At 41.6% G+C, this 26,952-nt stretch overlaps 1 protein-coding gene across 9 annotated transcripts in view; it reads right to left on the bottom strand.

The window, feature by feature from the left end:
* GRIA4 (glutamate ionotropic receptor AMPA type subunit 4) overlaps positions 1-26,554 on the bottom strand; it is a 228,611-nt gene extending 202,057 nt beyond the window's left edge. For 8 of the 9 annotated variants that reach the window (XR_012584971.1, XR_012584972.1, XM_074570629.1 and 5 more), the window contains exons 1-2: positions 25,968-26,550; positions 24,648-24,806 (exon numbers count right to left, since the gene is read on the bottom strand). Coding sequence is in view for 7 of the 9 variants with exons in the window: in XM_074570629.1 (XP_074426730.1) it covers positions 24,648-24,806; positions 25,968-26,055 (247 nt within the window). In the remaining 2 variants the exon portion in view is untranslated. Of the gene's footprint in view, positions 1-24,647; positions 24,807-25,967 lie in introns of all 9 variants that reach the window. The other variant, XM_074570685.1, reaches the window with a different exon arrangement.
* Between the last annotated feature and the right edge of the window lie 398 nt (positions 26,555-26,952).

Raw genomic sequence — 26,952 nt, forward strand, 5'->3', positions numbered from 1 at the left:
AAAATATAGGGAAAATAAAATCTAAATGATCTAATTACAGTGTCTGTCACCAGGTTTATTTCTTGTTTTTTATTAAGTGGAGTATAAGATTGAGATTAAAGCAAGCAAAGGGATTTCTGCTCTTTCTCAAGGAAAGTAGAGCCCTAATAACTCTGGTAGAGAACAGCTACCTGTAACATTGCAGGGTTAGACTTCTACATCTCAGCATTTTGCTGCACTGTCTTGCTTCACTGACATAACATAAAATACTGTGCCGACTTATTAGATCATTTGCATTTTTTGATTGTTCATACAGACATTGTAATATCCTTTAAAATTGTTCTGGGCTTACTTATCATAGAAGTACAGTTTCCAAAAGGAAGTCTTCAAACACTTCCTATGTTTCAAAATCTTAGTGCAGTGGTTTCAGAAAAAGAAGTCACAGATATTACAGACTATTTCACTTCATCATTTCCCACCTCTTCACAGGACTCTGACAAATCTAGAGTGTCTTCAAGAGCTAGTTGTTCATTTGGATTTTGATTGACCGGGCAGTCACAAAAATCATAAGGAGACAGAGAGTACTGTAGCAACCTCATAACTGTGTAAAGTATATAATTTTTAACAGATAACTGTATATTTTGAGGAATTTAGGATGACCCTGTCTTGTGCTACTGCTTGGATTATTCCATGCCATGTACCAATGGCATACATATTTTGATTATTTGCAAGACTGGAGCACACCAAGGAGTACTACAATATAAATGTTGTCATCTGAGACTTCTGAAATAACATTACACTTTATGCGACTTTTCTGAAGATGCAGGAAGAAAACTGTCTGAATAACTTATTTTTTAGTTTGCTTGCAATTCTGAAAATAAAATCAACATCTGCTGTGGATGGAGATAAAATCCTTTTTTGTATTTGGACAATGAAATACTTAGAAACATATCTGAAGGTAAAAACATCTCCTTCTGGGTTTGAGTCATTTTGGAATTTCAGAGTTTTACACTGAATTTAAACTAGATGTCAAAACAAAAATATCAAACACTAAATCTGCAAATTGGTATTTAAGTATATCTAAGTTGAATATAACGATTCCTACGGAGATGGGGAGAGACAGGAAGAGAGCAAGCTGCCAACTATACTCACAAAATCCGAATGGATTAATGGAATGTCTCAATATCAACAAATCTGTATGTTTGGTTAAATGATATTTTGGATAAAACATTTTGTCTAGTTTAATCAGTCAGCTTGATGCAGCTTTCTGCATAAATTCTGGAACAGCAACTACCAACAGTTGAAGATTTGCCTCTTTCCCGTTCATTCCATAACTCAAAGAAGGAAAGACATAGTAGGTCATGAATATGATGTCCCCCCTGGCCCCTTCCCACCCAGGATGCTATGGATTTCAGGAAGATACATGAATTCAGAAAGGGATTGTCAAAGTCATGAAGAATAGATAAACTGATGGAGTAATTTACCATGGAACAGCAAGTTGGCATATTGGTTCCAAAAACCTCTACATTCTGCCAGAAATTGCACAGGCCACAAAGTAATGACCACCCTGTACTGGCCTTTTTTTCTATAAATACTCTCCAGTAGCAATTGTTAGAGGCAGGATGGCGCTTAGATGGAGTTTGGTCCAGCTTACACAGCTATTCTCACGTTGCAGTACCCTGGAATTGCTTTTCCAACTTTCCTGTTTGACTCATGGCAGTAAATCCTTTCCATCTGCTTTTTGCTGTCTTTTGTTATCTTGATCGAAAGAGACTACATTAACAACAGGTTTTTCACCTTCTCCCGCATCTGCTGGACCTTTTATTTAAGCCATTTTTTCATCTCCCCATTTTGCTTATCCCTCCTCAAAAATGGCTTTCCTGATTGAGTAACCTTCTTTCATTTTGATTTTGACATATTTTTCTCTAAATGAAACTAAAATTTTACTTGATTCTAGGTCCTGCTTCACAAGTCTTCAACTACTTGAGTGAGACTACTTTCCAAAATGAAACACAAATTACTGAAAAACTTGCTATAAGAAAAGAGACAAGAGCCAATGTAAATTCAGATGAATGCCAATGAACTTGATCTAATTACATCCATGTAAAGCCATTTTCATTTTAAAAAAATAAAAATTTAGTCTAAGAAAGAGGAGTTTAACATCAAAGATCAAAAGTGTTGCATCTTGCTTCTTTTGTTGTTGGGGCTTTAAAAAAAAATAAAAATAGCTGTTGCCTCCACCCTGCAATGCAGGCAGAATTTTAATGTTCCAGGACTGTGAGTGCAGTTCCGGTGGCAAATAATTTGAATTATGTTTCGGGGGTTGCAAGGCACCGAACACTCCTAAGAATTTTGTGTTACTGAAAAGTAATAAAATAGAGAGGAAATTGGGCTGACACAATTCCGGAACTACAGAAATGCAGATTCTTTCAATGAGGGCATCTGACAGACCTATGCACTTATCAGTCTTTGACAGGTGCCTTTAGGTTTACCTGGGTTATTGCTCTCAGACCTATTAACCTCTAAGGGGCCCAGATTTTGCCTCTTACATTCAAGATCATGCAAGGATGCTTGGGGCAAGTAAATAGAGAAACCTCCAGACAGTACATAATTTCTCACATCTCTAATCTTCCTGCCACCCCCAAAAATCTCCTCACAGAATAAAATTTTAAAAAATGTGTTATCTCCTAAGCATAAGGAAGCAGACCATGCATACCAGGACAGCAACAGAACTGTAGTATAACATATTTCCCCTATTAGTTGTTTCCTCTGCAGGCTGCTTCGTTTTCAGGGCTCCCAATAACCCTGGTAGGTAACTGTGGCCTGGGAAAGATCTGCATTAAGGGCAATTTTACTGCAAAAAGTAACAACAGATAGCACTGTGGGGTTTCGTATTTTTTGACCTCCTATCTTCTTGACCTCCAAAAGTGCAGCTTTCAGCCGCCAGCTGTGCAAATATATCTTACTGCATTGTCACTATTATCAAAAATCTCAGAAGATGAAAAATAACTGTTCATCATATCTGGGCACCATTGGACTTCGGATGATATTCTTGAGTTGTGCCTCAGCATTGCCCATTGACTGCAATGGGACCGTTAGAGTAACGTACAGGGAGGTGATAAAGAACTCCACAGATGCTCCACTATTATTCAGAAATGACATGCCAAGGCATTTTCTCTCCAAAGTTCTGACTACATAGGATGATACGGTTTTGGCAAATATTCAAAGTAGGGAAGTTTGTAAAAGAATTGACAAGAACTTCTGGGTATGCAGCCAAAGTCTCTAGTTACTACTAGTTTTGAGGCCGCCTTCCTCATTTTAATATTTAATGCATATTTTTCATTTCCTGCATGGTACCCCAGAGTACAATGCAGCTGCTTTGGCCTATAGGGAGAAAAGTACCTTGCCCTAAAGAAACTGAGGAAAACTATATGCAGGCTATTATCACATTGCCACTTTGAGAGGTTCATAGCGCATGTCCCATTGTGTCAGTGCTTTTCACTAATTCCTTGAATAGACGGCATATTGTCACTGCGCCATCCAGCCACATGACATTCTTGCAACAGTCCACCAATGCTAACAGACAATGCAAACCCATGGTCTCGCTTCACAACAGCGATCTGTGGGACTTAGTATTGTCAGCCCAACTTCACTGTGAAATCAAGACCCCACAACACAGCAAAATTAGAACTGTACCCTAAGATCTACAGTGGACTTAGTGGAGTACCATGTCCTACCCTGCTTGTTATGGTGTCTCGCATATGTACTTTATTACCTATTGAGTGTAATGGGCTGTTAGCTGAGTAGAACAGTGCTACTAATGGGTTCTGTTACAATATAATGCTTCGTTAACAGAGCTCTCAAAGAAATCAACAACTTCAAAACTCCCATAATCAATCCAATTTAATCTGATATATGCTCTGTCAAATTGCATTTCAAAAGGCTTTTATAATACCAAAATTCAGTTATCTAGTAACAGCATTAGCAATGTTAATTTTCTAATCAGAACGCAAAATCATTAATTATCCATGCCTTCCTTAAGTAAAAGCTGCAGTTCCTAATCAGTAACCCTACAGATCCTTTGATGTTTATGAGTAAAAAGGGTGCATTCTCCTCTGGAAATACCTGTGAGGCTCTCGTTAGTGCTAGCGTGTGCACTGAACACATAATTGCTTCACTGGGTAGGAGCCTCTCCAGTCTTCGCATCCCGGGCCAACGCCTACACGAGGCTGATGCTCAGTACCAGGAGCAGCACTCTCCTGGTGGTCCTCGCTTCCATGAAACCACGCTCGGGGGTCAGCCACACCAGTCCAAAGGTGTTGGTTTGGATCATGTCTAGCCTGTTCTTACGTTAGCACAGTATTACACAAAAAGTCTATAATCCTAAAGGGATTGGAAACATTCTCCCAAATGAGAATGGTAGTTTTTCCTCAGGCAAAGGGTCCACCTATCTCCGGTAGTGGCCAGAAGTGAGTATTTCCGCTGAATATTCTTCTAGCTCTCAACTATTTACAGCTCCTGGGTGTTTCCAAGTGGTTTGGCCTCACAGATATCTTCCCCCCCTGTGCACAGCTAATCTGTACTTGAATCCATGCAAACTTTTTGCATCCCCAGTTTTCTTTAGAAAATACTCCCATTGGTCTACCACTCATCATGCGAAAAAAAAACCAGTTTGTTTGTTTGTTTTGAATCTGTTGCGTATAAACATTGCTGGGGAAATGCAGTAAAAATGTATGAAATAAATTACTTTAATTTACACCATTATTTCTAGAACTCTGAAACTTCATCCCTCTTTCTGGAAATAATTGTTTTCTTACTTCAATTGTTATTAAAATCTGAGCATGTATATAAATTTATCTTAAAAACAGCCAAAAAATAAACAGAGGGATTATTTTCAATTTTTTTTTTCAGGCAAAGATTAATGTGTGAGAAGTTTAGACTACATATTTAATAAATTATTAAAACAAAAATTAAAAACAGAATAGTAAAACAATAGCTCGGCAGCTGTTCTTGCCCTTAACAGTCAGGAAATTAATTCTGCTGGGAAAAAGTGTACTCCATGCTCCAGGAATATACCATCTTAAACTTGATGATAAACCAACAAGCAATTGTACACCACACACTAAAATTAAATGACAGCTTTAATGGTACTAGGGAAAATGAAACATATTGCTAAGGCTATAAACTTATTCATGACAACACTATAAGACAAAACCCAGAAAATACAGATAAATTACTATTTCTTTTTATACTAGTAATAGATAGTCATGTAACAGTTTATTTGCTCTTTAAAAAAAAATCCTATTTTTCAGATTGAGCGTTTCCAGACAATAAAGACAACCATAAAACACAACCATCATGAAGTTTCTTACACCTATATCTAAATATGTAAATGGATCTCAAATTGTGCTCCGGCTGTCAAGAAGCTAGTCAGGGAATTTCATTCCTTCCAGTCCTGCTGGTAACTGGTTCCTTGGCCTCAAGCAAATATTTCACTTTTCCTTACCTATTTGTAAAATATTTCTGCTTTGGCCTGAAAAACACTGAAATGTTTGAACTTGTTGTTCAGCTAAGCATTTAGAAATATGCTTAAATTTACGCATACACATAATTGTAATGACTTTGACTTAAATATTTTTTTGTGAAAATGCATGAAAACAAATTTTCTCTGAGATGGGCCTTGAAGAACAATACTATCTGTACCCTGATTTTAAAGCAGAATCACTAAATGTACATTGGATGGATCATATAATAATGATTATTTTCACTTGTAGCTCGGCTGTCCAATGCATTTACTTTTCATTGACAGAGGATAATTTGTTTCTGAAGTATGAAAGTGCCCCGTTATTGGCACTGAATAGTTTACACCATTGATTTCCTTTTCTTCAACTTTTTGCGTATTTTCAGTTTTTAAAATAACAGATTGTTACTGATGAGAACATCTAGATAAAATGCAATTTCTGTCTTTGGCACACAGATGACCAAACTGTCGGAAACTGGATCTAGAGTCATTTTGCCACACGTATGTACCCAGAAGATGCTACTGCATATACATCATATATAGCTGGGCATTCAGTCTTTCTGAGATTTCCAACTGTCCTAGAAACTATACAAGAAGGGGGTTTGGCTGATTCTATTCACTTTACAAACTAAAATGGAAACAGAAGTTGACGGTTAAAGTCACTTTACATAATTACTGGTTCTGTAATCGGGCGAACTGATGTAAGTGCTCCAGCAGAATCTCTTCTGACTTGTTTTTTTTCCAGACAAAATAAACTGCCTTTGACACACGGAGACTCAATCGGGAGAAAGCCCTATGTTTTAGAAAAGTGAGCAACAACGTCACCCTTTAGCTTTCTGGCTGCTGGAGCAGCAGGTGTCCTCAAGCACACCAGTGCTGGAAATCAGGCCCCAGATGCCTGATGGGTAGAAAACATCCCAGATCACTTCTGTTCTCTGTGGCAGCAGCGATGGGGAGCTCTCCTCATGGCCACTAGCCACTGAACTTTTCCTGGTGTTAAGAATTAGAGACCTTTCCTTTCACCCCCGCCTGCGCGTACTGCCTGCGATGGAGGACACCAGCCTTCCTCTGGATGTCTGCTTTCCTCAGCTCTGCTGACCGGTTAACAGCACTCAGAAAGCAAATGCATCTGAGCAGCAACTGAAGTAATCTTTTCGTATTCCACACAAAACGTGAAACATTCAGAAACTTAGTTAATGGATAACACAAACACTTATAAAATCCCCACGTGAAAGACACTGAGGAAGCTAAAAGCTTTCTCCCCTGCGCCTTTCACCTGAGGAAAAATATCAGCTGTGAAGAAAAGCCAAAGACATGCTTCTGAACACCATTTTATGAGCAGTTGCTTTCACTGTGGGCAATGGGGTGTCTGGCTTCCACTGAGAACCAAGTATCTCATGCCCTTGACTTTTTCGGAATTTTTAAAACGACAAGAACTTCTTGCATTCAAAACGCCCCCTTCCCATCCATGAATTATGTTCCCAACTACAGTGCACGACACCGAGTGAGTAAAGTAAGTCAATGGGCCTGGGGGCTTCTTAAGTTACACCACAGAGGTTTGTGCTCCCCCAGGCCCTCACAGTGCCCAGGTGTGGGGGCTGGTGGGGGCCATGGAGCCTCCTGGCCAAGCCTGGACCAGATAAGTCAAAGAACCACCATATTTAGGAGCACCCTGACACCGGCCACTAAGCCCACACACAACTAGTACATTGTATTAAACGTCATTTTTATCCTAAGTGACCAAAGACACCTCCACAAGAAAAAAAGGGCGTTATGAACAAACCGAGAAATTTCATTTTCTGTCTCACACTAGACCTTTCATTTAAAATGGTATTTCAAACTATGGACATATATATTGCACAGGTGCCATTTATTTACTTTGAGGTTAAAGGCATTCCCAGCTATAATAATTATCTCTAATGATATAAAATTAGGTACCCATCATTTTCTTACAGCTGATTACTCCTCGGAAGCCAGCCTCATGGTTAGGCAAGAGTGTACTCCGCTATCGAGACTCAAGTTCACAGAATCACAGAATGGTTTAGGTTGGAAGGGACCTCAAAGATCATCTAGTCCAACCCCCTGCCCTGGGCAGGGACACCTCCCACTAGACCAGGCTGCTCAAAGCCCCATCCAGCCTGGCCTTGAACACTTCCAGGGATGGGGCATCCACAGCTTCTCTGGGCAACCTGTTCCAGTATCTCACAACCCTCACAGTAAAGAATTTCTTCCTAATATCTAATCTAAATCTCCCCTCTTTCAGTTTGAAACCATTACCCCTTGTCCTATCATTACACTCCCTGATAAAGAGTCCCTCACCATCCTTCTTGTAGGCCCCCTTTAGGTACTGGAGTACAGCTAAGTATGTGATATATTGCATACACATTATGTTTCTCACATGCTACTTTTAATTTAGCCTGAAAAAGAATTGTTGAGGTAGATAATTATATATTTACAAGAGAAAGACTGTGAAAAGTTCATTATCTAAACATGGTTTCATGTCATTACATTAATGACATATCATCTATCATACTACCCAAATTGGTAAGCAGTTCCTGGAATATTTATCACAAAGTAAATTGAACTTATCTATTCAAGAACAACTGGAAAGGACATAGTTAAGAAATATTTTATTCAATATATCCAAATAGGTGCTGTTAAATAACTAAAGAAATATTTGCCACAGAATATAACAAAACATTACAGCTACTCCTCTAGGTTTTGTGTTCAGCACTTCACATTGTACTTAAAGCTCAGTTTCAGGATTCTCAAGATTTGTGATGGATGTACATTTGTCCTATTTGCAGCCCTTCTTCCTAGAACAACTTCGAGAGTTCAAGCAAAATAGCTGCAGCAAGGCAAAATGGAGGAAAGAAAAATTCCACATGTTCTACTCTAGCATCTATTATCTATGCACCATCTTCCATTTATCTTTCTTGCACTGCAAAGCCAGCCCAGTCTATTTGTCTACCTCCTATTAATGAATTATAAATATACTGGATAATTAAATTTCGGTATTTACAATCCTGGCTATGCAGTGGCACTATGTGTGATGCAAAGCTGTCGCTCTGTGTTAAAAGCAAGGTATGCAGCTCTCCAGGTCTTCTGGCAGCATTTCAAGAAGCCTTGCTAGAAACACTTAGCAGACATGCTCTTATGACACGACCACAGTGTATTAACCCTGAAGAGCAAGAAAAAAAAAATCCACATAATTTCAAGCCATACACACAAGCACTAGCTATTTTGCTTATTAGAAGATCTAAAAGTTTCCCTCTGAAAGCAACTATTTTTGGAGTCACTTATATTCACCTTAGGGGTTGCAAGTGAGCTTTTAATGACAGTAACACACTGCAGTAAGCCTGAGGCTGATAATCAGCGTTTATCGGCTCGTACCTCTATGGAAGAACAGCCGATGCCCTCTCCAGCCCCGCTGCCCGGCCCCCTGCCCTGCGAGGACACAGGTGGCCAGACACCAGGCAGCCCCTTGTCTGGACCCCAGCCCCCAGCAGCCAGACTCGGAGGTGGGCACTGCTCAGCACGGGCTGCAAGAGCTTAACACAGGTTTGCTCCGATATAGCTGCAGTCCCTGCAGCTCTGAGATATAGTCTCAAATAGCTGCAGCCCCCCCATGCCTTTAGTACAATCCTACCAGCCGAACCCCATCTCCATCCTAAAACCAGCCCTGCCTACTACCCGAGTGCGTGCAAGCCCCTTCCTGAGGCCAAGCTGGGCTGGGACGGCAGCGGCGGGGACAAGGGCACCCCGCAACGAGGGGTGCCACAAGCCCCGCGCTGGACCACTGACACGTCTGGGGGTGATGGTGAGGCAGCAGCAGCTCTGCAGGTCATTAATGACCCGTGAAACAGCATTAATCCAGCACAACACCCGCCCTGGTGTGCCTCGCTGAAATGGAAAGTACCAGCTTTGTCCATGTGCGGCCACTCGGGAGTTTTAGGGCTTTTTTTAAAGATTTGTAAGATTTATACGGGAGATTCTTGGTTCTTGGTTTTGAATGTCAAACAAAACAAACAATAAGAGGTACCCAACAACAAAGCAAAGGCATCGTCCCAAGCATACCTGAAAACCATTCACCTTGCTCACCCTTGATCATATCACTAACCCACTTCTTACAAAGACATGGATGTTAGAAGGACACTAATATAAAGAAATTTTCTGCCCCCACTACAGAAGGGCTTTCCTTCAGGTCACAGTTTGTCCATTAGAACAAAGATTGCCTTAGTCACTAATTAAAACAACAACCATTGACTACGGCAGCCTTTCCCATTATGAGAAAGCCCTTTGGTGTCATAGGTTTACACCAAAGTTAGTTTCCTAGTCCTTAAGATGAAAAAGCTTAACTTTCACATTCTTTCAGTGAAAACATGACCTCAGCTTGAGGAAAAGCTCTTCCTTCTGTTGTCCCTGAGGACGAGCACAGAAGAGACCTGGTTTTCATTTCCCACTTCTTCCCAGGAAATACTGTTTGCCCACTTGGGCTCCACGTCCTTCTCCCCATTCCTGGGTACCAGAAGACGTCACACTTACAATAGATAATCATAGGAACATGGAAAACACAGATCACAGGGATCATCAAAATATATAATATATAAAAATCATCCCTGATATCAGTTCTGATTAAACAGTGCTGTTGGCAGGTTCCCTTCATAAAGCGTGGTGGATGACTCCACTCGCCTCCAGCTGCCCGTTCTCATTTTTCTGGGTCGCCCTCATTACTGCCTAGACCCCTGAGATCTGCTGTAACCTCTGGAGATCCAGCGCATGCTCTGGGCAATACCACGGATGACGACAGAGCAGCGAGAGGGACAGAATAAACTGCTGCAGATCACCGTCATCCTGTGAGGATGTGGAGTGGGACAGAGACGACTCGCTGAACGCTTCTGCTGTGCATGTGCACATCGCCCAACAGTGGAAAACGGCAATTAAGTGGCAAGAGATAAGCAGAGCATCTAAAATACAGTTAAATATACTAGTTGCTGCTCTGGGACAAATTTCATTTTGGTTTTACATCTCTGCAAACTCTGAAAACCATCTGAAGTCTCTGAAGTGTCTCTGGCTTCCACGCCCTGTGAGGGACAGCAGAGCACTTGAGACAAAGCTTCGCCCTGGGAATTTCCAGCTGCTCAGTTTTTTGTTCTCACACTTGGTGCTCTAAATATGCAACAGGATGAATATTATCACAGAGTTATTATTTCTGTCATAAATTTTAAAAACTACCTATATGAATAACTGTAAGTCAAAGTCCTCCAGGGACTGCCATAAATCCAAAAGCTGTCTGAGTGCTAGATTTAGTATTTCGATCATTGAATTAGCTGAAAGAGGTATAAAAATGCACGTTCAGAAGGAGAGCTCTCTGTTGGGTATACGCATTTGCACAGACTTCGGGGCAACAGTTTCAACCAGAAATGAACAACAACTTGGTTCAAGTAAATGAACTCCCATCCATGCTTCCAAAGGAGTACGGGGATTTGCCCTGCCAGGACGTGCAATACATCAAGTCTCTTAAAGTCTCTTCCTGGAAAGCATCTCCTAAATGTTTACAGTTGTCTAACATAAAGCCAAAATAGAGAGTTTTAAAGGTATTTAAGTGTTTGTAAAGCTTTCTCTACATACACATGGAAGAAACCAAATAAGATGTTTTTACATGTGTCTGCCTCTGCAGCTGCACCTGAGACAAAACCCAAAATGATGTAGCGCAGCCTCAGTGACCTGTCCCAATCATCCCAAGCCTCCTTTCTTGGTGACAAACACTGTCAACCAAGTGCATAATTTGAGATGCATGTAACCGTCCTAAAACAACAAACAGTTTGAGCTCCAGAAATTAAACTGTTGCTCAAATTCTCTTGAAAATATGTGCGAGAAAGCCAGAGCGCAGACATAAGCCAGATATATGTACGGGAGGCCCCAGAGGAGAAGAATGCAAGTCCCACCCTTGTTTTGCTCCCCACTTAGTTTTGCTCACTTGGCAAAAGGGAGCAGAGATCAGTGCCCTTCCTGGGTAGGGGCTCTCCGGGGTGGGGTGTAGGTGCAGAAGAAAAAGGCCCCAGGAAGGCAAGGGTTACCAGCCATCATCTCTTCGCTCCTCATGCCCTCACCACAGCCGAAAAGAGTTGAAATTACCAAGGTAGATGGCAGAGTGGCTGAAATGTAAGATACCCCAGCAAACATCTGCTGCAATCCCTTAGGACCGCTGTCAGGTGTCACCACTTTCAGGGGACTGGATCCAAACAGACATCAGGGATCACAGTGTCTTCTCCTTGCTCAAGATGACCACAGAAACAGTGAGAAGTGTTACAGTATAACCTCTATCGTTTGCTTTCTCGTACAATGGGGAATGGCTGGCTGCTGACAAAGGCATTGCACCCAGCGCGATACCGGGAATGGCCGCATCCAGGCTGCCCTCTGTGGGGGTCTGCTGTGGGTTACAACTGGCTGTACAGGGAGCCAGAGTTGTGGCATATCCTGGATTTTAGGAAGTCTGAGCCATTATTTCCTCTCTTGAAGTCATAGACGCATTAATTGAGGTGATAAACACAGCTTTTTCAGTCACCCATGCCACCGATGAAGGGAGACGGTCTGCTGCATTTCTGTCTTCTGACAAGTGTTGGTTGCTTCCATCTCTGTTTGGACCTACTGAGAGAGGTGAGAAAAAGGGGCAGACTCCCACTAAAAGCTGGAGTTGTTCTGTATTCTTACTATGGACAGTTACAGGCTGCACCACCAAAAGAAAAATATCTAGGCTTTTAAATCACTTTTCTATTTTTGTCTTGATGAAGAAACTACGGCACCGGCTTATTATGGTCACACATCCTTAAGGAACTTATCATGATCACAGCACTAACTATAGGTTCAACATTTTGAAAGACTGACGCTAAGCTTCATAATTTTAATTAAGTGCGGAGCACCTTTTTTTTGGGCCAGGAAAAGGCCCCAAAGGATTTCAGTATCTAGAAACTGGCAATTTACTGTACCAGTAATCCAGCTGTTTGCAGACAATACTTTCACACTCAGGACCAGACAGAAGGAAGTGCATTATCTTAATGCACATCTTAAAAAACCAACAGGCTTAAAGCTACACCTGAGTGTTACATTTTTCGTTGCACACATTTAACTCACTAACGCTCCTAAGATCTACATGATGTGCAGTCAAGAAAGGAAAATGCCTCATGTAAGCATGCACCTTCTGAACTGGAGAGGCTTTACCCTTTAACATTCTCCTGTATTTTACAGCCACACACAGGAAAAAATCTTCTTCATGCTGCTGATTCCCCTCTTTCACTTTAATGACTTTATTTGTGCAGTCAATTGCTCACAGACATGAATAAGAAGGTGGCAATGCAGCCCTGCTTGACCATACCAAAGCTAAGGGAGCAAGAAGTTGAGGCCATGGAGAGCAGTTTCTCAAGATGATGCTGCTGGCGGGGGATATCCACACCTTTTCAAAGGGGTAATTTTATGCTGGATCTCATTTTAATCTCACAGACACTATATAAGTGCAGGGAACTGCAATAATTATTATTATCCTATTACTGTAATTGCTCAAAGGATTTTCTGCTAGTCTCCCATTTAGCATAGTATGTGAAAGGCTGACAAAGAAAATGTGATTAAGGTGTGAAGCTCTGGTGCCTGCCAGCTGTACTGAAGTGCAAAAGATTCCCATCATAAACAGTAACTGAAAGAATGATGGGCTTTCTGGGGCTTTCATCAGGAAATAAAAATACAGGAGCCCTTCAACATCTGTCAGAGACCCAGAGAAGAATGGAGGAAAGCAATCCAATTCATCTGTATAAACTGTCTTTTGTGGTACACCACCACCACTCCCTCCTTCCATTCACTCCCGTAAAATATTAAAGTATTGATCACGATGGAGTCTAAGGCAGGCTGCGGGGACTAAGAGAGAGATGGAAACTGGCACATTTTTTCCGAGGTTGTATAAGGATAGAATTTCTTTTCTGTTTGTAACCAAGAAACAAATGCTTTATGCTCCGTCCCTTCCCTTCCTTTCCCTGCAGTAGTTAAGTTGATGGCTATTTGTAATCAATACGCTACAGGAGCTAATAACGCGTGGGGAACGCAGCAGCCGCAGCGGCTCGTCCCTAGGTGTGGGGCAGGAAGGAGACGGGTGACTCAGCCCCGGGGACAACAGCTGCTGCCTCCAGCGCAGCAGCGCTTCTCCAGCACTGCAGAGCTCGGGAAGCGCCGTGTCCTCTGCTTCCACTGGTCGTGCTTCTTGCAGACTGTTCCCGTTTCGTCGGGAAAAGATGGGGCACGTAACAGTAAAAAGCAGGGAGGGAGAGGAGGATGGCTAATGGAAGGGAACAGGCTTTTCCCTCTGTCTCTGAACAGCACATTTTAGTCTTATGCTCTTCCATGTCTATTAACTCTACTGTACTCCGCTGGACAGACACATGGACTAGTCATTACTTCCCTCTCTACTAAGTTCTAAGCTTTGCACAACAACACGTCTACCGTGAAGCCTTTCAAAGTCATGTCAGCTCACACCAGCTATAATCCCTAACTCACAAGCACCAGCCACACCTTCCTGCTCTGCCTTCAGAAGCAGAGAATTCCCCATGCAGCGAGCAGTGCTGCACGTCAGTCCTTCCCCCGCTCTCAGAAACCTCCTTTCCCAACATTGAGTTATGCCGTTTCATAAATACATGGCTCCTGCTGCATCTTGAACCCCTTCTCCCACACAACTCAGGGTACACAGAGGGTGAAAAGAAACTTCAGGTGCAAGGTCTCAAACTTATTCAACTTCTGACTCGAGGCAATCTGGCGCTTCTGAGTCTGAGAGGGTCCCCGAAGAACCGGGGCAGACCCACCTCCTGCCTGGGCTCCAAATCGCACACAACGCCTGGCTGAACCTTGCCAATTATACGCCACGCACACGCATTTGCATTAACTGTGCCTGTTCTTTTTCTGAGTTAGTTATCTAAAAACACCTTTTCATTTTCCAGCTGATTTTAATAATAACTGTATAATAAATCATTTAAGCAAACCATTTAATGGATGGAATGGTAGTAAACAGGATGCTACAAGTACAGCTATTAGTGCACCATAATTAATTGCTGAAGTCTGGTGATACGATTTCTCTCTGTTTTAATGACTTATGGTATAAGGAAAAAAAACATTTGTCCTTTTTTTCCTCTTTCCATATTGCTATTCAGGATAGCGCAGCAGATCATCAAAGACAGCTATGGGAGCCCTTCTTGTACTCCTTTATTCAGGCTTTTGCTTTCTGCAAATATCCTTGTGCATTAAATCCCATTCATCATCATGTTTGTGCTCAGGCCGCCATCTCTTCCGACACACAAAGCAGATGAAACCAGGGACTTCCAAAGCTAAATCCATAACTCTTGGTATCTTAAGCTAACAGCCCAAACCCTCCAGGTGAAAGCAGTAATAGATTTACATCCGCTGTGGCTCATAGAAAGTGAAATATGTGTAACATACATGACCATTAAGTTGTATTTGTAGGCAGAGGAGCCTGTGAATACAAATAACGGGAATTAGCGTACATTTGTTAGCAAAAACATACTTAACAGTCTTTGAACATATTTGCCAAGCTTATATTACTGTTGCTTCAAGCCATACTCCCTGCTGCAGGGTTAGGTGATGTTCTTTCTTAGGAGAGGAAAAAAAACATGCCATTTGTGTCCACTGGAAGTATTTTTCAAGGGAACTTGAAAGAGGCCCCAGTAAGTCCTTAGATGTCTTGCCGTGGCAGAAGCCTTGCTACTGCGGGTGCCCCACACTGCACCTCTGCACAGGCAAGACACGGCACCGACCAGCCAGAACAAACCTCGGGGGGCTCTGGGAGCTGAACAAGTGTGACGACTGGATGCAAATCATGCTGACTATGGTACCTCTCTAAATTAAAGACCACCAACAAACCCAGTAGGGAAATTTCTTTTTCTGCTTGCCCCCTCTGTGTGACTCCTACATTCAACACAGAGAAAGACAGTGAGGGGTACATCCAAATGATGTCTCAGTGACGTGACAATTTACCTGTGATTCTTTCAGTCTTTAATTCAACACTGCGTTCAGTTGAAAAAAGTGGGTCAACCAGAAAAGAATTATGGGTTCAATAAAGAAATTAATTGAAGCTGGCTCATTAGCATGTCGTTGGTCAGACTGGGTGACCAAAATGATCCCACCTAGCCTTAAACACAATAATCTGTGAACACTATTACATGCTATCCACTCTCCCAGTTATTTTGGTGACCTTCTTTACTTTTTCTTCTTTAAAACACTGATGCTCATATTCATCAGACAGCATTTCATCCCCTCGACTGCTTTCACATCTTTTCTGTATCATCCGTAAGGACTTTTAACTTGGATCACTTCCGTGTGTCACTTGTGACCTGCCAGCCACACGCTTTCATGGGACATATGTAATCCTGCAACAGATGCAGATGTATGTTCTCCCAATATACCAGTGTCCTCTTATGGTCTCTTCCTTGCACGTTTGCTTGTGTGTCCAGACAGCAACTCCAATTCTTATCAATATAATAATGTACTACTTAAAGTATTACCCCGTTGCTTTCACCACTCAAGAGAAACACTGAATAAGGACACTGATTTTAAAAAAAAAAAAAAAAAAAAGAGGACCTGAGAAAGAAAACCCCCTGACCAGCTCTCAACTGGAGGCCACGCAAACGGCTAGATACAGAGAGAGCATTAATAGGGTGCGCAAACAGCCCCAAGAGCCCACCTCCTACCTGCCTTGTGCTGTCTACTTGGAGTAGAAGCAAGAAAAACTCCTGAGTCAGACAAGAGCACAGGACTATTGATTTTCAAAGGAAATTATGCTCCCAGTTGCAGTGTTTTTTAAAAGTCCATTCTTAAACACTCTTCTCAATTTAAACAGATGGAAATGACCAAGGCTGGAGGCCATTATTAGCAACCCTCTCCTGGACACATCCACACAGAAAACCTGGAGGAAATCACTAATACAAGGTCCTACACAACTCTGCTGAGACTGTGGATCTGTAAAATCTCGTTCCTTTTTCCCACCATCAGCTCAGGTGAGGAAACAAAGGGCTAAGTGTACCGATGTGCATGCACTTTTCTTTTAATATTATAGCTTTTTACTCCTGAATTTTACCTGAATGTATCTGTGCTTGATAAAGTGTTTTTCACTTATACTCAATAATGTTTTCCAGACCCGAACGCGGCACCATCCAGACCCATATCTCACATTAACTAGTAGCATGAAATACTGCTACTGTACATCAGGAATATTAAAGCAGAACAGGACAAATAATATGCTGCGTTTTGTACTCTCTTTGCTCTACAAGAATTTCCTCTCCTTCCTCTGCCTCTATCTTGAATATGTATTACACGAATCATTTTACCCACTAAGGAAACAGATCTGACCCTGACATTGAAAAAAAAAGCCATGTGATATCAGTTAAATCTTTAACAAAAGGAAATGAAGCATAACACATAACTGTGAAAGAAATTAACAAAACTAGAATATTTTGTGCAATAATTCCTAATTATTTTGTATAATAATTTCTAATACTAACATATGCATCGCCTTTTGCCCCACAATGTGAAAATGTAAATTCCACATCCATTTATAAATGGATTTGAAAACTGAGGCAAACAAAGCGTAAAAGTCTCAATTCTTTTCAGCAATTAACTCTCACTACCCGTGAACCTTCCTAAAACACCTGTTTGATGGATATTCATTGGGCAGACCTGAATTGTACGAAAAGGTGACGCGCAAATAAAACTGAAGTTCAAATTTTATGGGTTTAAGAGAGCACTATGCAAATGCACCATAAAAGCAATTGGAAGAGCGTGCATGCAGAAATGGACAGAATCTACTCTACAGAGGGTCTCTGCAAGTGAGAATCAGAGGAATTGCTATGAATAGTTAAAAGCGGATATATTTTAATATCAGTCTTCAAAATGTGTATAAAGCCTTTCCCTGCCAAGAGTATAATAAATAAGCTGGTGAAAAGTGTAAGTGCTTTTTGTTTCTCTTGTGCCCTATTTGTATTTACAGGAGAAAAACCAACCCTGCAGTCACGCTCATGTTGTCCATGACTTTAGAATATAGAAAGCTACTGCACAAGATTGCATTTTTCAGGAGCAATGGTTGCATATAAATACAACACTGAAATAGCCTGTGGAATACAAAAAAAACAGTAGCCTAAATGACATTCTTTTAAAATAGGCAATTATGTACCAGGGGTCCAATTTCTAAGCATATATTTTTTTAAAAAATAACAGGAGTTAAGCAATTTAATACTTTTAAACAAATTGAGCTGCGAGACAAAAGAATGAGAACCTGTTCACCTTGCAAAAAAGCTGATTCCTACTATTCCTTCATCATAATGGGTTCCAGTCTGCAATCCCTGCTCAGGTGGAGCCCCTATTTAAAACACCAACAGCTCTGCCTGGGCAAAGGACTGCAGGACAAGGGCAAATGTTTGAACTGGAATCTGTTAATGTTAGCATAGCTGGCCAAAACCCAGCAAGAATAGTGGCTTGTTAATAAGTATCCGGGTATTCCCCCTTGAGCCCAACATAAAGCTCATCTATAGTCAGCTTCTGAGGAACCTGGCGAAGAGGAAGGATGGGTTGGGTCTTTACAGTGCATTGCCAAGACAAAGGTGACATGTATGTGACCCTCTGGTTCCATCTTCTTTCCATAAGGAACCAGGAACCCAACAAACAGCTCCAGTTACTTGAGCAAAGCAGGCAGACGCTTCATCAGGACTATGGGAAAAAGAACAGGGAAGAAACAGAGTCCTCACAAGGAAGAAACGCTATTGAGACCAGACAGCTGACCCATGCGTTATCACACACCTAAGGACAAATTTTCTGAACTGCTCGGCAGTAAGCAGTTCCCATTGGGAAGGCAGGTGCTGCTGAGTAGTCTGGAAAATACTAGAACGTCTCAGAGTGCCAAAATGCAAGACAGCTTCTCTATTTTAACTTGGGTGCCTCAAAAAAGACATCGCTGATATAGAATTTTTAAGAATACTCAACCCATAATTGCATTGGCAAACAATTGAATACATACCAGGTTTGTTAAAAGCAGTAAGATCTTTAAAATAAAATAAAAAAAAAATTAAAAAAGTGATGTAAGAACGCAAACTAGATAGAGCAAGATAATAAAACTTCTGAGAAAATGGTTAAAAGTAAACCAATGCCAAAATTTCCAAACAAGATGCTGTGATCAGGTAGTCTTTATTTTCCCAAGTTCAGAAGAAGAATTCTTGATTTGCACAGGAATAAATTCTCTAGTTTGACTTTGTGTGTGTCCTGACACGTAACTTCGGTATGAGTATGCCTACCTAAATTGCAGAAGCAGAGCTGGTGCTGTACTAGTCCAAAATCTTTGCCTCAAGCCAACTACCCAGAGGAATGGAACTCCAGAGAGGAGCCAGTTTTTCCCTTTAATTACACTGGTGCAATTACACTAGTTCTTAACTTTTGCACTAAATTTCACCTCCTTTAAGTCAGTTATATATTAAAGGGTAAGAACTATGAGATTATTTGGTCCAACATGTTTAAATCCAAAGAACTTCACCTGCTCACAATCTGAATTTGCACAATTCATAGTAGGATCTAAAACCGTTAAGAAATCAAAGCAGACGGCTTCCTCTCTCATGAACAAGCAAGTCTCAAAACAATCAAGACCTAGAAATGAAATGCATGAGCTATTTTGACGAGCATACAAACTTAGATTACAATGATAAAGCTGAAGTTAATCAATTTAATTTACTTGTTAAAGTGCTTTGTCCTACACGAGAAGCACTGCACTGCGTTGGCTTCTGCAGGAGGAATGAAGGAACACAATCCTTGTTATTAATCCTCTGAAATGAAGATTAAATTATTTCTGTAGCCTATAATAAAGCTTTTGCATTTACAGTTTTAGTCAGTCCAGTAACACGCTAGGACAAAAGTCTTATTTCATGCCAGGGAAATGCATGTTCTGCATTTTCCCTGAAGAAATCTGACTATATTTCAGCAAAGGCCCATCATTTATTTTCCCAACAATAACCTTGGAAATTAAATCCAGACTCTGATGGATTGGAGCTATTGATGGTTGATTTTCTCTCTGCTGTACAGCTATTTAAAAGTATCACATTTAGAGCTATGAAACTCTTTGAATATGTATCTTCTTATATCTTAAAAATATACAGTATCCTTCTTATGGCAAATGACACCCAAGTACACATGTATTCTTTGATTCCATCAGCAAGTGCTAATAATGGAAATTTTAAGATAAATTGTTTTCAATAATTGGAGTCCAGTTTGAGATAAACTCCATGTATTAAAGCAAAACACTCACTTCAAATGGGTTTTTGTAATCGATCCTATTTTAGAAGGGTACGATTTAATCCAGTTCCATTTTTCTAGCCAACTGGCACACTATTTGCTTTTGCAGTTCAAACCTGACCGTATGGTACGCCTTTATGGTAACTCTCAATATACTCCAAACTGCATCCTTGGGAATACTGTACTGCTCTTGATAGCAAAACACCATTCAGCTGTACGAAACCTCACTTTCTAAATAAAGAACACCATGGTTTTAAATGACACTGATTATTAAACTAAGGTTGCACTCCTATTGCTAAATTGAGTTGTAATTATAAAGCAGAATTAATAACGAAATTTAATGAAAATCCCATTATGATGCAGCTTAGCAAATCAAAGCTGAAACTGCTGTAAGTAAAATGACAGATAGTCACAACATAAAGGCAACACTACATTTGAGTCTATTTCCTCAGCTTTCGGGATGTCTCAGCAGACAAGTTAACTCCAAAATGACATTGCCTCTCCCCTCACAAGCCCAGAGACAGACACGCAGAGAGGGCAGGGTGATGAGGGAGGTTCCTGCCTGTCCTCAGGGCTGCCTCCAACCTTGCTGGGTCTCGTCCAGAAACTGGATTCATGCTGGTGAGGCAGAATCAGCCCCTCCAACTTCAGGTCATCAACCCCGCATTAGTCCAGAGGGCATAAGCATCAAAGAGACTAACTCTTGCAGAAAGAGGAAAGTTATTCCAAGATGTGAAATTTTTAATTCCAGTGGGCTTTTCTTCTTCTGATCAGTGTGGCACATAAAAAACAAAGTCGCGTTTTTGGAGGTTTGTATCTGCTGGGATTAAAATCTGGTAAGAAATGAATTGTACAAAAGATGAAATCAGAGGAGTGTCTGATTTACCCCAAACAATGACAACTTATTAGGAACATCCTCATCTCAGAATACACATGAAGTCAAACAGAGAAAAGCTTTACTTCTAGTATGAAACACTAATGAAACACTTGAATTGATCTCTTTTCTTCCCATTTTAGCCTAATCCTGTACAAGAACTGCAAGACTGGTTATACATTAAGGATTTTTGAAACTTCAACAGAAAAAAATCATAACCACAAGACAAAAGCTGGAAGGCAAATGATTCTTGGTAAAATTATAGAGCTACCTCTCAAAAGTATGCAAGCAGGTTTAATGTTGACTGTATTGCCGAGATATACTGATGTAATATAGATGGTGCATAGAGCGGAGAAAATCATTTTGCAATCAGATAAAGAATAAATATATACAATCCTCTCCAAAAACCAATGCATTGCTCCATCACCTGAAATCAAGCTGAAGGCAGATTTCCAATCACGAGCAAAATTTCCTGCTTATAATGTGCAAACCAATGTATGCCAATAGTCAAATGTTTCACCTCTGGTGTATTGTGTTCTGATGAGTAAGAATCTTGTACTATTCATGTTTTGCAATAATTTCAGCTCTCTCTGTCAGTAAGAGAGATTCTCTGAATAATGTATGCAGTGCAAAAGAAATGAACAGAGTTTAAATAAAACACGCAAATGGGAACGGGAAAGAAAGAGAACTATCTCCAAACTGATACAGATCAGATCAATTTTGCAAACTTACAACAAAGTCTATCTGCTTAAGCAACCTGTTTCATGAGCATTCATGGTTTAGAACAAAAATACTAACGTTCTGGGCTTGCTTAAAGAAAACAAAATTGTGTAAAAGATAACCATTAGAAAATAGATAGTAACCTGAATATACAAAAATTATTTCATTTCCAAAAGTACTCCTGGGTGGACATTTGGCTACATGTTTTTATCTAGCAAAAAGAAAAAAAAACAATTCAAGTTTTGCCAACGTTGCAGTGAGTTACCTGCTAATGCGCCATCCATAATCCTTTGAAATAGTCTGTTTGCTGTCCCTAACACACGCAAGGGGCCAGGCCCCGAATCCTCACAAGTAACCGCTGCAGCAAATGGGAACAGAAATAGAGGCAACTGGTCGCGTCTCAGAGCTTTACGCTTGAACTCACATGAATATTCATTTCAGTCCAGCAGCTCGAAGGCTTTTGTACTGTATATTTGGGGACGTGTGCGCTGAGTAATTTCTACACAAATAGCAAGATCCAAAGTCGCTGTTTCACAGCGGTTCAGCGAAGAGTTATCATTTCATATTGCCATGAAATCACTTAATTCAGGGCTGATGGTGGGGGTTCTTTAATTAGGTTAGAAAATCTCACACATCTGCGCTTTTGAAGCCTCTGTCAAGCCAGCAAATTCAATCACATGGAAGCCGGTGTCCTCCAGCTATCAGACAATTGATTTTTTCAGGATTCTGCTCATATTTAGCTTAAGGGACATGCGATATGTTCATTCGGTTGTCAGTCAGTTTGCCTACGTTCCATTAGGAGAAGATTTGTTGTTTAAAAAATATTCTTCAGTATTAAAGTGTTTTAAAAAAAGCAGAAGACATTGGATTATGGGCACGAGACTGCAAAATGTGAGATAAATACAAACTTGGACTAATGCAAAAATACATGTTGGTTAAAGTGGGAAGTACAGACCTAAATTAGGCCTGTAGGATTATGCCTATTTATTACAGACATGTACAGAATTTTATGAGCATACACACACATAAACAGATACATTCACCTTCCCACTCTTTCTCTGCCTCCCTCCATGCTGCAAAGATTCATCATCTTCAAGTCATTAAACTCTTTGGAAATTAAACTGGGTTCAGTTAAAAAAAAAAAAAAAAAAAAATAGGGGGATCCGGTTATGAATCACTATTTCTATAAATGACAGCAAACAGAAGGGGACAGTTCTTCCTCAATTAAAACAATGCAAGGTGAACAGAACCTAAGGTGGTCGGAATGAGAGAGAAGAATCTGCTGCGAATAGTCTAAATGAGGAAAGTTTGGGGCAAACCCTTTTTGAATCTATGGTGTTAGTCTAACACGGAGAAGTGGTTGGATTTTAGACAATTTAAAATTTATGCAAATCAGAATTAATTCACTAACGCTCAAATGGAAATACTGTGCAATACCCTTAATCCAAAAAGTAACAATAGCCTCGGAAATTATTTGGTAGAACTGGATGCGTAGGCAGAATCTAAAATAATTGACTTCACCTAAAATTACTGATTTCAATATACAAAAATTTTAGTCCCCTCCTCTTTCACTAAAAATGGAAGTTTAAAAAAGCTACTGTGTCATTTGTCTTCATGGAATATATAATCAGTGCCTGCAAAAGTTGACACGCATTGTCATATTTTCTCAATGAAGTACACCTGCACAGATCTGATTCCTTCCAGTTTCAAAGCACCTTTTGAAATGTTTTCTCCTTATGGAATTTGATATTGATTTTCACGCTAAACACAACTAATACATTGCTTAATATGGAATTCACACTTAATGGGACATCAATCTTCCCTGCATAAAATGAATGGAGCCATTTTGGCAGCTCAGAAGCTTTTCCTGTTAAATAAGGTGGCAAGGTCAACTGAAACTTGGGAGTACCAAAGACTCATATAAATAAATTTAGCAATCATTCAATAAATTATACATGAGAACTGCATGGTAAATTTTACGTTTACACATTAAAAAGTGCCACAGAGATAGCTGTGAGAAAGTGGAGAGAAACGTAGTAGGTATTTTAAAGGCAGGATGAACACTAAGACCTTCTCCAGTATGTTTCTATTTTAAACTCGCTCAGCAATATTGCTCAGGGCATCTACTTCCAGAGGCGATTCACTCCTGAATGAAGAGGAGGGATTCGAAAACTTAAAGGCCACAGAGGAAAACCTATGGAGTCCTGAAATGCAAACATCAAAGTAGTAATGCTACCACAGTCTTCAGCTTTGCCACACTATATCCCACTGTCTTACATAATAACATGAATTCCTTTTTATAAGCCAGACATACGTGAAGATAAACAGAAATAAAGCTTTGCCACTCTCAGAGATAAAGCAGTATCCAGCACGTGTTTTAACCACCGCTAAAGACCCTGAGATGATTTAAATGTAGGAAGTTCAGCTAATTATACTTTCCTTTTTTTTTTTTTAAATAAAATTTTACCTCATTTGGTAAGGGCATTTCTTTTTCTGTTTTCCTCCCATGGCGTATGCGCATCTGCGTGTGTGCGGGGGTGTGTGTGTATAAAATATATAGTAGGAAGAGGGTATTTGTTCCAGTTGAGGTGGTCTGTGAAATCAAGTAGATCAGATACTAACTTGATTTGGCACCAATGTATGGATGCATAGAGACATATCCACAGGATGTATGCATTACGAGATGATAAGAGACATTTACAACCTAGAATATAAGAGCAGGGCTGCCTCAAGTGACATCACCAGATCAACTGCAGCGTCAACCAACTCAGATATATTATCCTGCACACCACTGCTTCCTTCTCTCCTTCCCAGCCATTAGAAAAGCATTTGTGAGCACAAATATTACCGTATATTTTCAAACACACGCAAGGCACGCCATACCCAAAAGCGAACAAGAGTAACTGTGGGGTTTACGGACTGATCGAGACATTTCATAATTTTTCTTTACAACAACAAAATTCATCTCCATAGAAACCCAGAAGCAAGAAACTACAGCAATAACACTAAAGTAAATGTCACATCAGGTTAGTCAGCTGAAGGCAGGAGAGGGGATTTTGCTCCACTTAGAAACTAACAAGGATTGCTGCCCCTTTTGCTCTTCTGCAAAGGGTATCTACACTGAAGACAGACTTACTGATGTATTTGCAATGCAAGATAATGATGTGGTTTCCTGTTATTTCCACTGCAATTTACCCGTAAGGTGGTCAGATCAATGGCATGTTTACTTACAGGCATTTGTTACAGCGAAGCTGTTAGCTGTTTCAATGTTGTCTACATGAGGAACCAAATTAAAAGGTGCTTCAGATGCATTGGGGCTGGTGTTATGAAGAAAAATTGCTAATCGAAAAGCAGTATATTCCTGATCTGTGTTCCTGATGAAGAGACCACCTACAAAAAACAGAAAAAAAGCAAAAAGCAAAGGAAGCAGGGTGAATTATTTGCAAGCTACTTCCTATCTCGTAACACCAAGCAACTGTCTCTGACAAAGCTGCACAGTAAGGCAAGTCCTGAGACTTTAATGGATAAGGAACTAATCATATTCATAATCACAACCACTGCCTTTAAATCACTGCCCTCAATCGATTTTAACCTCCCTGATGCATTCATGCTTCTTTTCTGACTTCTCAGTTTCCAGCCTTTCATACATAGCTACCCAGATTTGTCATGATTACAGTGACCTTTGAAAGTGTTTAGCCTCCATCTCCGTGATACTGAACACAGTGGTAAATCAGCTACTCAACAGCCTCTTACATTAAGTGGCGGGCTGATTAAAGGGAACGATGCTTTCTGGATTAAAAAAAAAAAAAAAAAAGATACCAACTCTGTGTAGGATAATCTGCACTGAACAGGAATATAATGAACTTTGCTCCTCTGCAGCCATGTGCAGGCAGGGAGCAGCTCAGCCTTATTAGCAGCATCTTTACGAGTCCACGAGAAATGATGCAGTGATGGAGCTGAGCTGGAAAGAATTCAGATAGCTGCGCCCCATCCGAAACACGTCCGAAAGGAGGGAAGCAGGAGGCGATGGGAAAGGGGTGAGGAGGGGGCACAGGACTACACGGAGAGACCTACAAAATCCTAAACTTTCCAACTATGGGAAGGGAAAGACGGGCAGCGTTGCCTTTTACCCCACACCCCTGCCGGCTACCGCAACCTCCGGTGCACGTTAACTCGCCATCCCTCCGGGAGCCAGGCAAAAGCGGGGGGCGGGGATGCCGGAGGGGGCTGAAGCAGCCCCAGGGGCATCATCCCCAAGCCCCTTCCTCCCCTTACCGATCCTCCACAGCCCGCAGCTGGAACGAGTTCTGCAAAAAGGCGAGCATCCTCCCTGCCGCCCGCGAACGCACACGCGTATGTATGTACACACACACACACACACCGACGGAGGCAAACATACACAAATACACGCGGATTTTCCGGGAAGGCAGGGAAATGGGATAAGCGGTGGAGGAGAAAACCCCCAAACTGCCTTCCGAGCCTCCCTCCCAAACTCACTTTGGAAAGGATTGAAGCCCTGGACACACGCACACAGCCCAATGCAGCGCTTACCTATTTGCACACTGCTAGGAAAAGCTCCCATTGCTAGTCCCCAAAAGCCAGAAAACAACAAGACAAGCTGTCTGCAAATTATCCTCATCTTCTTTTTTGCCTCTCTGTCTCGCCTTCTCCCGCTCGCTCGCTCGCTAGATGCTGCTCAGAGAGGCATTGAGGACGAGGTGGCTACAAACAAAATCAAGAATTTAAAAAAAAAAAAAAAAAGAGGGAAAGGGGAGAAAAAGAGAGGTTTCCTCCTTTCTTTTTCTTTTTCTTTCTTTTTTCTTTTTTTTTTTTTTGTGTTTTGTTTTATTTGTTTGCTATTCGCTCGCGCTCTGCCTGTCTCTCTCTCCGGTTGCCGTTTCAGCAAGCCATCCCGCCGCGACGGATTTTTCCCGCAGTCTCCATCGCCGGGGAGCGGTTTCTGTCCGGCAGCGAATGTTGCACATGCAGAAGATGGTGGTGAGTTTGGCGGCGGCGGGGAGCGAGGGGGGGGTTGGCTGGGGGGTGGGGGGGGGTAGGGGGGACGGACACGACACAGCGTCTAGTGGCGGCGCGGCGCGGTGCGGTGCGGGCGGACATGCGCCGTGCGCGCCCCCCCCCCCCCGCCGCCGCCGCCTCCCGCGCCCCCCGCACCGCCGCGGGCGGGGAGCGGCTCCGCGCCCGCCGTCCCTTCCGTTCCGCGCCGCTCCGCACCTCTCCGCACCGCACCGCGGTGCCGCCCGACGCTTCTGCAGCGCCGGCGGTCGCAGCCACCGCGAAAGCGACGTTTGGCGTTTTTTTGTTTTCTTTTCTTTTTTTTTTTTTTTTTTGTGCCCCCCCCCTCCCTTTCTGCCGCTCGCAGATCCGCGGGCGCGGAAGTTTGTGCCGAGGGCCAGGCAAGGTCGCGGCCCCGGGCTTTGCGCGGGGTGGGGGAGGCACGGCCGCCGCAGCCCGTCATCCGCGCGGCTCGGGGCTGGTGGTATTAAGTACCAATTATTATTAATGAAGGTGGCAGGGC

This window comes from Larus michahellis, chromosome 1 (genome assembly GCF_964199755.1).
Source record: "Larus michahellis chromosome 1, bLarMic1.1, whole genome shotgun sequence".
Lineage (NCBI taxonomy): Eukaryota > Metazoa > Chordata > Aves > Charadriiformes > Laridae > Larus > Larus michahellis.